The sequence below is a fragment of the Sorex araneus genome, chromosome 6 (genome assembly GCF_027595985.1).
Source record: "Sorex araneus isolate mSorAra2 chromosome 6, mSorAra2.pri, whole genome shotgun sequence".
Taxonomy (NCBI): Eukaryota; Metazoa; Chordata; class Mammalia; order Eulipotyphla; family Soricidae; genus Sorex; species Sorex araneus.
The window spans coordinates 71,152,043-71,164,468 of NC_073307.1; the positions used below are offsets into that span (position 1 = coordinate 71,152,043).

At 36.9% G+C, this 12,426-nt stretch overlaps 1 protein-coding gene across 5 annotated transcripts in view; it reads right to left on the reverse strand.

Moving 5' to 3' along the window:
* Window positions 1–12,426, reverse strand: part of CNTN1 (contactin 1) — a 336,636-nt gene that overhangs the window by 42,191 nt on the left and 282,019 nt on the right. For all 5 annotated transcript variants that reach the window (XM_055143917.1, XM_055143916.1, XM_055143918.1 and 2 more), the window contains 2 exons: window positions 9,515–9,585; window positions 2,302–2,536 (listed from right to left, as the gene is read on the reverse strand). In XM_055143917.1, coding sequence (XP_054999892.1) covers window positions 2,302–2,536; window positions 9,515–9,585 — 306 coding nt within the window. The remainder of the gene's footprint in view (window positions 1–2,301; window positions 2,537–9,514; window positions 9,586–12,426) is intronic.

Here is a 12,426-nt window from a genome sequence, read left to right on the forward strand (position 1 = left end):
GGCCTCTGTTCAGTGAAAATCTAAACTATATCCTTAAGAAAGTTAGGGAAAGCTGGGATCAAAGAGATAGTATAGCAGGTAAGACACTTGCCTTACTTGCTTTGCACACAGCTTAGCTAAGTTCTATTCCTAGTATCAATATGGGCCCCATACCTGCCAGAAATAATTTCTGAGTGCAGAGCCAGGACTAGTCCCTGAGCACCGCCAGGTGTGGCCCACAAAACCAAAGAGAAAAAAATCACTCAAAGTAAATTTTAAGTAAAAAAAGATTGTTAAGTAGAAGAGATTATTTTTAATATCTTTCATAAGTCAGCAATAATCCACTTTATTGTTAAAACTATTATGCACATAAAATACTGTTGTCTTTCCAAATCAAAAGAAATTTGGTACTATGACTGTGGCTTTTCCAGAAAAAATAATCAATACTTATGTAAGTTTCAGCACATGCAGATTTTAGGAGATTCATGAAAGACAGTAAAGAAGGATAATCAAATACAGATTGCCATGACTAAAAGATGACTTTTTAGTAAATTATTTACACATCAAATAAAACACACCAAACACATAAAGCACATCAAATAAATTACTTACACATTAAATAAAATAAATGATATATTATGTGAGGTTAAAAATACTTTAAAAGTACTGCAAAAATACGTCTACTTTTATTTTCTCTGAGATGCACTCTTTGGAGTTATGCTATTAAAATTAAATCAAAGTGAATCATAACATGGAGAATGTAAGATTTATAATTTAGTGCTAAAGGTCTTGACTTAGTTATAATTTAATGAAGTTTATGTTTTATTTTCTGTGCATTTAGTACAATAAATATAAAAATATGCATGTGTATAGATACATTATATATATAACTTTTCTTATTTGTATTAGAAATAAAAAATATGGAAGAATTTGAATACATATTAGTTTTTCTTTATTTATTTTCATGGGTTTGGGTTCACACCTGGCAGTGCTCAGGCTTACTCCTGGTTCTGTGCTCAGGAGCCACTCTTGGCAGGTTCAGGGGACCAGAAGGTGTGCCAGGGATCAAATTGGGATGGGATGCTGCAAGACAAGCACCCTACCCCTGTACTCTCATCTTTCCAGCCCGTAATAATAGGTTTTGCGTAAAATATGAAAGCTAGTAACTCTTGAGTTATGATAACTCTATTGGGACAGTTGAAAGTTTATTTTTGGAGAAGCAAATTAGTTTTTATTGAATTAAACTTAGGAAGATGAGACTTTAGAGAAAGAGGGGAAATCTAAGTTCAAAAGAGAAAATAAGCTTGAAGAGCAAAACAAAAGTCTATTTGTAGGAAAATAATATAAATGAGTAAACTAGCAATATTTGTCCTCTAAGACTTCAGAGGAGAACATCACATAATTTTAAGTTTTTTAACTTTCCCCTTTGTGCTTCACACATATGCAAAGGGGAACTAGGCTTAAGACAAATGTTACAGGTCAACAGACAAGTAAATATCTATTCATCTTCCAGCCTATTATTTACCTAGTGGAAAGATCTCTTTAATTTGAAAATAAATAATTATTTATTTATTAAATAATTATTAAATAGGAAAGTATTTAAGCAGCTTAAATAGGAAAGTAGAGTAATCAAAATAATTATATTTAATCTGAATTAAATATTATATATCATAGATATATAAACTTCTCTGTGAACACATTTGGCTCAGTTAAAGTTTCTTTTAAAAGCAAAGAAAGTATCTATTGTTGCTTTTTTATTTTTTCACCATAATGGTCTCCAACACAAACGTTTCTTTCCAAGAAAAAAAAAATTCAAGTGTTTTTCTTATTCATCTTTTCATTTCATTTCTTTAAATAAAGGAAATTACTATATTCCTTTAAATAAAATTTCAGCACTTACTGTAATGACAAAATGTTACATAAGTGTTAAATACATAGATTTTGGATACAAAGGGGGTAACTGTAAAATAAACCAGCACATGTTAAAGAATTTCCAAGCAATGATTTTATGAATGAATAAATATAATGAGTTTCCAAATAAGTATAAAGAATTTCTAACTGCAAAATTATAATCCAAAAATCAGAACAGAGGTCTAAATCAAGCATTAAAAGGATAAAAAAGGGAAAAAATGTCAATGGAGAGATTGACACTGTATTTAAGCTCAAAATAATACTCACTTAGAAAATGCACAGTATTACTATTAAGATATAAGATTCTAAAGACAGAAAACAAAATACATACCAGTGAATTAAATTTTTCCTCTCTGGCTCTTTGTGTGTGTGTGTGGGGGGGGGGGTATGCGTGTATGTGTGTTTACCTACCATCTTGGGCTGAGTTAATGACTGCAGTGAGGCTGTAAGGTCCATCTCCTTTGTTGTTGAAGGCCTTAACTTTGACTTGAAATGCAGTAGATGGTCGCATGGTCTCATCTTTATGGACATATCTGCCAGTGTCTGGATTAGTAACTGTGACTTTTTTCCACTCGTCCCCATCAAATGGTTTAAATGCCACTATATAACCAAAATTGTTGCCATAGTGGTATTCTCTTGACAAAGGCTAAACAGAAATTATAATATAAAAGCACTTTAGTGACATAATGGGGAAAATTACACACAAATAACAATTACGATATGCATGTGATGTAGGCAGCCAGATAGCAAGGGTCCTCATGGCAATGGAATTCCCTGGAAGCCCAAAGGCTGTCAGGACCCACATTACAGAGGGTCTCTGACCTGCTAAGATCTTTACTGGCAGCTAGCCCAGACAAGAGAAAGCTGGACCCACCCTCGAATAGAAGTTTCAACAGGAACAAAGGTCAAGAAAAGGAGTTTCAACAAAGACATCTACCCCTAGGCAACCACCGTTAGCAACAGACTCTTATGTAGCTAGAAAGCCCCACATGTGGCAACTTGGGAAAAACCCTATAAAAGTCACCTTGAACAAAGGAAGCATGTGCATATGCTGCCCAGCCCATGTGCTGTTTCTGTGCATGTGGCCAAGCACAAGTGTCTTCCACGGGAGACGTACTGGGGCTCTATGCCTTTGGAGAACCCCACACTCTCTTGAACACACCACTCTCTTTCTCCCCTTTTCTCTTCCTCAGAAAACCTCTAGATAAAATCTGTTGTTCTTCACTGTTGTCTCCTGAAATTCTTTTCTCTAACAACAAAAACCTGGAAGGCCTTAGACTGACTTTGCTTTCCTGCGAAGAGCAATTCCTCGCTCCAGCCTAAGTGCAGGGCTCCCCAAGAAATCGGGTGCAGAACAAGTGGACGTCTGGTGTGGCCTGACGACTACCTAGTGGGAGAGTGAGGTGACGGCTGATTGACAGGACTCAGGTTCATGCTGTGCAGCAGCTCACGGCTGACTGTGTCAGTCAGAGCCTCCCTAGCCAGTTCTGAAGTGGCAGAGGTGGATCAGGAGAGACTGTCTCTCCTCTATCTCATTTAAGTCCCCTGAGGGCCCACCAACGTCACATGATGCATGTTCATTGTATTAAAAATAAAAATATTTAGTTCATAGGTTAGTGCTTCTTGGTTGTGCCAGGCAAAACATGCACAAACACTTGATGACTTTATTTACAAAACTTGCTATTCATGGAGTATCCCAGGTACTTCCCAATTTTTGGGTGTTTTGGGGTCACTCCTGGCTTTGCACTCAGAAATTGTCACTGTCGCCCTTTGGACCCTGCTGTGGAGCGAGCATGATGGAAGAGCCCAAGGAAGTGCCCTTGGACTCCAAACAGCCCACTGAACTAATTCCGGCATGGGACCAGAGACCCCACGGTGCGCTGAAACAGTGGGAACCGGGCATCCCCCAATTCTTTTAACCTCTCTCTCTCTCCACTCCTCCCTCCTGAGCACAGCGCAGGATTCACGGTTTTCCTGAGCGCAAAATGGAGACGCCGAGCCTCTCTCTAGGCTTCTCCATCTTATGAGCACCATAAAAGGGTAAAAGTTTGTAGTGATGTTATTTCTGGTACTTTCCCTGGACTTTATACAGAAACCCAAAACCTAATGTCATCTTAGCATCAGCAATATGTAATATGTCCCTTTTTAATGGGTCGGACTTTTGTGGGAGATCCTAACAAGAATAGTAAGTCTGTTGCTGAAATATTGAAGGCAATCAAAGTGGTAGCCATCTCTCTAGACTGAACTAAGCTATATCCCCACGCCGGCTGAGAAGAAATTTTCTTCTTTCTCGGGAAGAAACGCGGCGTGTCGTCAACTACAGTGTGATGTCCATTAAGCAAACAGACCTGGTGGCGTGGGAATGGGATATAAGGGGAAAAATTATGTATATGGAACAGTGGGACGCTGGTGGAATCTCGAGCCAGAGCCGATACCAGCGCAAGCCCTTCGGTTCCAGAAACTGCTTGCAGACACTCTACTAGTCTATCAACTAAGCCAGAGCCCCACGCCTGCCGATGACGGGAAATAACCATGCTTTTCGTTTTCTTTTCCCTTGTCAGGCAGCGTGGCAATTACTAAACAGGCATGAACTCGGTGGAGCGGGGCAAGGGGGAAAAAGAAAAGTTATGTAACAAACAGCGGGACTTAAAATCTCTATATTCTTAGCAGTGGAGAACTATCAAATGCCTCCTTGGCAATAGGACTGCTTTCCTTTTTTGGGGGAAACACCAACAACGGTAGTGAGTTGTGTGTTGAAACATGGAATGTAATCGAGATAAGGCATAAACGAAGTGAAACTTATCATGTACAAGGGTGGGGACTGGGGAGGTGGGAGGGGGCGGCAGGTATACTGGGGGGGTTGGTGATGGAAGATGGGCACTGGTGAAGGGAAGGGTGTTTGAGAATTGTATAACCGACATAATCCTGAGAACTATGTAACCCTCCACATGGTGATTCAATAAAATTAAAAAAAAAAAAAAGAAATTGTCACTGTCACTGTCATCCCGTTGTTCATTGATTTGCTCGAGTGGGCACCAGTAACATCTCTATCGTGAGACTTGTTGTTACTGTATTTGGCATATCGAATACGGAATACGCCACGGGTAGCTTGCCAGGCTCTGCCGTGCAGGTGGGATACTCTCGATAGCTTGCCAGGCTCTCCAAGAGAGTGGAAGAATCGAACCTGGGTCAACCACATGCAAGGTGAACGTGCTACCCGCTGTGCTATCACTCCAGCCCACACTCAGAAATTACTCCTTGCAATGCTCTAAGGACCATACAGGATGCTGGGATAGAAACTGGGTTGACACATGCAAGGCAAGTGTATAGTATCTCTCCAGCTTCAGAACTTATCATTTTTTTTTGTTGTTTTTTCAATTTAAAATGCTCTACTATCAAACCAGAGGTCCATTCCTTCACTCTCTCAGGATAACAATCTCTTACTTAATGTTTTCACTGTGCACACAAAGCTAATTTCAATTTCATTTCACAATAAACTACCTCCTAAAATTGTTTTTTTCTTTTTACTCTATCATGACCAAACACTATATACTTTACTAGTTTGTATACTTTAATGTCTGTCTTAATTACTGCACTGTAGCACTGTCCTCCCGTTGTTCATCGATTTGCTCAAGGGAGCACCAGTAACATCTCCATTGTGAGACTTGTTACTGTTTTTGGCATATCCAATATGCCAATGATAGCTTGCCAGGCTCTGTTGTGCGGGCAGGATACTCTCGGTAGCTTGCTGGGCTCTTCGAGAGGGGCGGAGGAATCAAACCCTGGTCATTGTGGGCAAGGCAAATGCCCTACCCGCTGTGCTATCGCTCCAGTCCGGTCTTAATTACTACAGTATAAATTTTGAGAGGGACCCTTTTGGAGGTAAGTTTTGTTTTACCTTATTATTCCTAGAACCTATAATAATGCTTCAAGTATCATTTAAGAAATGAGAAAATGAATTTCTTTTAGTTGGAAGACTAGTCAAAACCTCATACAGACTCTAGAATATCTGTATAGAATTGTTGCAGGCAGAGATAATAGGAACCCTGGTAAAACATGTTGAAAAGACTTTGAAAACTAAACTAGCCATAAGACTTCAGAGATAAAAAGAAAAATAAAAACATCTCAGGAGCCAGGAAAGCCACTGAAATGCAAAATTCCTGGACAGAGCACAGGAGAGAGGCAACTGTCTACTGTGGAAAGAAGAGGACCTCTCCCTGGCAGTAGAGACCCCAAGAATGCTCACACAAAGGCTGCTTTAGGAATTCAAGAATGGACCACCATAAATTCAGTGCTTTTCCCCGGGTAGTGGGGGGAGAAAAAACACATTAACTCCTATTTGTGTAAATAACTTGGGAAGAAGGTTATGGAAAACATCCCTACTTCACGTTACCCAGAAAGCCACTTCCCACTGTGGAAAGCTTTTTCCACTCTGCCCTCAGAGGTATATTCCTATTATTACACCTCAGTTTCCCAGAAGTCAAATCTGCCGTTGCTATAACAAATCATTATTAATGAAATCTAACTTAAAACTAGTTATATAAACACTAGTTATATAAATCAGTTAGCCTTTTAGCCAGAAAATATACAATCTGTGTATTTATGTTTTAACCAGAAAATCATAATGTCTCAAAAAATATTTGAGAAAAATATAACACAAATATTCTAATATATTTATGTAAAGCATGAATGAACAGAAATATAAGAATCTCCACCCAGTTGCACAGTAATTACACGGTTATCAAATTATCAATTATGTAACAAAATGTGCTCTGGGTTTTCAACAACTAATTGTTCTTGGGTTCTATTATAGATTTTAAAACTCTGGAATAAGAAAAATGATTATAGAATTTTGTAAATTCCTCATCTGACCTTGAGTCAGATACTCCGAGAGGTTAATATCAGGCCAATATGAAACTCTAACTTCATTTTTGTATCTTACATGATCATTCGAACTTATCTTACTTAAAATGCACTTTATCATATACAAAATATGTTTACACAGGGGTCAGAACGCAGCAGGTAAGGTGGGTGCCTTGCATACAGCCAACCCACGTTGGATCTTGAACATCCCATATGATCTCTGAGCATCTGCAGGAATGACTTTTGAGTGCAGAGCCAGAAGTAACCCCTAACATTGCCAAGTATTGCCTCAAAATTAAAGCAAACAAGCAAAAAGGGCAAAAATAATAACTTTCTAAATATATATAACCTAATTTGAAGTCTTCAAAATATTCTGGAACATAATCCATGTTCTTCTATTAACAGCAATGATCATATCGGAAGAGGGAGCCCCTGCTCCCTTTACCAGCGGCTGTGCGCAGTTCCATTTTAGCTGCAACTGAAACAGTCAAAATAAATTCCTGGGCTCTTTCTGAGAATGGAAAGTAAACAATTTCCCAAGATCATAAATTCTGTCCCAGACCTCAGGCTCACAGAAAACTAAGAGGCAATGAGAAATATCTAGACAAATGGCCAAGTAGATAATATAAAAAGCTCTTACCTAGTCAGACAACTTGTAAAATTCTCTTTCTCTGTAACATTTTTGTCACTTAATAAGTAACACAAAGACCTTTTTTTTTCTTTGGCTTTTTGGGTCACACCCTGCGCTGCACAGGGGTTTACTACTGGCTTTGCACTCAGGAATTACTCCTGGCAGTGCTCAGGGGACCATATGGGATGTTAGGGATCAAACCTGGGTCGGCCGTGTGCAAGGCAAACGCCCTAGCTGCTGTGCTATCGCTCCAGTCCGACAAGATTTTTAAAATATGATGACTAATATGAAACAACATCCTACTGAATGGGAGAAAACATTTTCACACCTTAACATTCAAGACATTAAAATACTCCCAAAGTACAGCAAAGAACCCTATGAAAATATGGGAGAGTAGATGAAACAAAAGGTACAAAAAAAAAACCTGAGATGACAGATACACAGTGAAAAAATAATCCTCACTCACAGTTGGTGAGACTGTTGCTTAGTTCAATATCTAAACACAATCACAAATCATGAATCCCGAAATCCGGTTAATAACCGATTTCTCAGGCGGGCTCAGTAACATCTCATTTCGTCCTTTCCCTGAGATCTTAGAAGTCTATCTCGACTCGGCCCTCCTAATGTTGTTGCACTGGGGGCTCTTCAGGGTCAGAGGAATGAGATCCAGCTAGTTACTGGATTTCGCATATGAATATACCATGGGAAGCTTGCAAAGCTGTCCCATGTGGGCAGGAAACTCTCAGAAGATTGCCAGTTTTTCCCAGAGGGAGAAATAGGTTAAAGATATCGCTTCTGAGAGCTTGCTTTTAAGTCTCTCTCTGGATGTTGGCCGTTGATGGGATTACACACACCTGGGTAAACACAATAGTATAGAGATATTCTGATAAACTTCAAACTCCATCCAGTATAACAAGTAATTCAACTCCTTGGTTGAGAGCTTCAGAAGACAGAATCATTAGTGTGAAAAGGTAGGGGCACACTCATTTTCTCTGAAGTGCTGACAACTGACAATGCCCAAATCTAGGAACACTAGAATGGTCAAGGAGAGCTTAATGAAAAACATTGTGGCCTATATATCATAATGGAGGTAAGATGACACTGGTGATGGGATTGGTGTTGCCTAAAATTCAACTACCTATAACATTGTAAATCACAGTTCTTAAAAAAATAAAAAGAAACATTTTAAAAAATACAGTGGAGTAAAGAAAAGACAAAATATTTCCCTTTGCTAGAGCTTGATGGATATAGAAATCAGAGGAAAGACAAATTTCAAACAATCTCACTTATGTGCAGTATGTAAATATATATATATATAAGGAAATGGCAACGTGCAATGAAAACAAACCTTTGTACTATAAAGATAAAAGAAGGTATTCAAATGATGAAGGGTGGAGCAAACCAGGGACAGTGGTGGGGCTTTGCATTGGTGGTATTAGCAGTGGAGCAATTTTGTATGACAAAAGCACAGATATTGATACTACTGTAGATGATGCTACCTCAAAATAAAAAAGTATTCAATAACTAAATTTATAAAAATTTATCCCATGATACAAGTGATCAAATTAAGTTCGTTTTCTTAAGCGAGAACTTTTTTGTTGGGGGTTTTCGGTTCTATCTGGTAGTGTTCAGGGCTCAGTCCTGGCTCCAAGGTCTGGAATCACTCCTGTGGTGTTCAGGGGACCATATGGGTATTGTGGTCAAACCCAACCAGCTATACCCTATCTGCTGTATATCACTTCGGGCTCCAATAAATAGTCTTTTACTTGAAAAACAGATACTGACATGAAAGTGTTTATTTTCCAGTTGACTCTGTAGTTTAAAATACCCAAAATGTTAATAGAGTTACCAGGACAAAATGGATTCAGAACATCTCTGTAATTAGATAATTAAATACTTATTTAACCATTAAAATCAAGAGATTTATTAGCATGCAGAACTTACACTGAGTAGTAGTAAGTCAGGTAAAATATGAAAGGAATTGACTAAAGAAGAATTTAGTAATTTATTCTGAAAATTTAGTAATTGTCTCAATTTTAATTTAGTTCAGAAAAGAAAATGGGTTTAAGTATAGGTAAAACAACTCGCATGTATGCAATTTATTTATAAGTGCAATTTATTAATACTTACAGCCCATGTTATGGTCAGTTCTCTGTTGCTTCCACCCCCACCTCCTACATCTGATGGTGCCACATTAGGTGCTGAAAAAGAGATAAATAAAATAGAAAAAAATAAGGCTCTGATGTTTTAACTTATATTAGAGTTCTCATTAATTACAGAAAGATAAATTATTTTGCTATCCCACGTCTAAAAGTTCCCCATCTTTATAGATACAAACCCCTCCTTTGGTAAGATCGGTTCTGCAGGCGGCTCTCAGGATCTGTTGCTATTGGGCATTTGTTACTTCCATACTATGCTTCTTTATATTCCACTTATGAGAGAAATCATTCTGTATATATGTCCCTCTCTTTGTAACTGCCTTGACTTGGTAAGATACAGTCTAGTTCCATTCAGATAGTAGCAGATTGCCTGATTTCATTTTTTTGTATAGTTGAACAGAATTTCATTGGTATTTTATTTATTTAATGAAGCAATAAAGTTTATTAAAAATGTATTACAATTTACTCGATTTCTATTGAATGAATAAAAATTTATCGAAGGCGCAATACTATATAACTCAATTTCCAGTCCCAAAATAAGCAAAAAAAATGAAATTGGTATTTATAAAAATGTTTTTACATTTATCTTAATTAATGGGTTTAATTTCCTCCACTTAACTTTAAATGCTCATTAGCTTACTTGCTAATGGTTATTTTTTCCCTGTAGATAGAATTGATACATAACCTACTTATCTGACATAAATTTTAGAAACAAGAATAGATATTTTTCGCTTCTATTCAGTTCTACAGAAACAGAAGGAATTGGTTGGATAGTGGCTTCCTGGGGGGAAGTAGTTCACACTACTCCAAGGAAGTGTGAGCTATTCACACTACTCCAAGGACATTCACACCAATCCAAGGAAACTATTTCACTTACTTTTCAGAGCATTTAACAGAAAATAAGCTTAATCATTTAAAATAATTTAAACATTTAGAATAAACACTGAATTAAATTATGAATAAAATGTTTATAACGATTTTTAAGTTTAAAATGAGTTTTTTACTTGTTTTTTTCCGTGATTTTTTGTGTAATAGTTATTTAATAATAATGTTTTAGATCAGCTATACTTACAAAAGCATTTTAAATAAAAATCAAATCAATGCTATGACTATTCTTTTCTAAGAAGATAAAACTTATGATACCCATTAACCTTTCTGTTTGAATCCTTAATGTGCCAAAACAAAAGTCCTCTTTGCTTTTTGTTATTTATTTAACAATATACAGATTGGTTTAAGTCCTAAATTATGAAAATCAAGTAAGTATGCATTGATTCAAAATATATTGACTACTGAGATACTGCAATTATTGTTTTAACTCAAAGCCATATTCATAGGCACAAAGTTATCACGAATAAAATTTCTTGTTTGATTTTTATCGAAATTTCAGTTATTGAAAAATGTTCTGTACTCTTGGATATGGATTCCTGTATTCCTTTACTCTGGGAAATTCTTGTTTGTTTTTGAAATATTGGTCCGTCATTGAATTTGCCTTCCTGTTTCTTCAGGCATTCTGATAATTTTTATATTGTTCCTCTTGGATTCATCTATTTTCTGACTTTTTTATCTTCTGCTGTCTTCTAGAGGTTTCTAGAAGGTTTCTGAAGGCATTATATCTAGGAGCTCTTTAATCTTTTTCTCAGCTACTATTATTCTGCTGCTCAGATATTCTAAGGAGGTGTTTTGTTGTTGTTTTAAAATACCACCCACCATCTTTTTCATTTCTCTCATTTTCTCCTTTCAGCTCTCATAATTTTTGTGATTTGCTGAATACCTGTGGGAGTTTCTTTAGTGACATCATGGTTAGGAAGTTTAATGAGCTCAAAGAATAGTCATTTTCTTAGGGATTTATAGAACTGTAAGGTGTTGGTTGAACCTTCTGTATTATTGTTTTCATTCACTGAGTTTGATTGTCTTCTATGTGTCTTTCTCATTGTGTTCACTATGCTCCCACTATGCTGATGGTGTGAATCTTTGTGAATAAGTGCCATAAACCTAGAATTTTCAGGAAATGTGATGCTAGGTCTGTTTATATGACAGAGAACAGACATGTAGGTTGCTACGACGTAATGAAAAGGGAGGAGTCCTACTAGTGGATTTGTGCTCATGATCACTTCTGGCAGCTCTAGGGACTATAGGGAGTGCCAGAGATGGAACCTGGGTTGATCACATGCAAGAGAAGAGTCTAACCGTATCTCTCCAGCCCCAACTTTTTTTGGATTTTTTTGCTACTGGACATTCATTTGGTTCCTTTGTTTCATAAATTAAAGATATTTATGTCCAAAATAAGTAAATTTGATTAGTGAAAATCCCTACATCATATTTGACATGCTTCTTAAATATGCAATCATCATGACCTATTTGTCATGATTCAGTGTACTTGTCTTCAAGTACAAACTGTGCAGTGTGTACTTCAAGTGCAAACAATGTACTTGTCTTCAAATTTAAACTGACAGTCCTGGAAGGTAAGAGATTTTGGTTTACTACAGCTTTGATCAAAAAATAACTATTAAATTTAGACACTAATTTACTAATGTGTCAATAATAGAGATTTAGCAATATTCAAACACCAATTCTACCACTAGCATAAATTTCTCTCTCCACAATTGTCCCAGGATCTCTTGGGTTCCAAAATGCCTCCTTACCAGGCACATTTTAAAATTTAATTATTATTTTTTATTTTTTTATTGAATCACCGTGAGATACAGTTACAATTCATGTTTGAGTTTCAGTTTAATCATTGTAGTTTTGGTTCCATGCTTACAGGATTGATAAACCTGTTGGTCATATATATATACCCACCTGTGTCCAAAGTCCCTGATTCTTGCTCTTGTCTTACTTCCCTCCTCCATTTTTCTCTAATCATAATCTTTTAATTTGCATAAT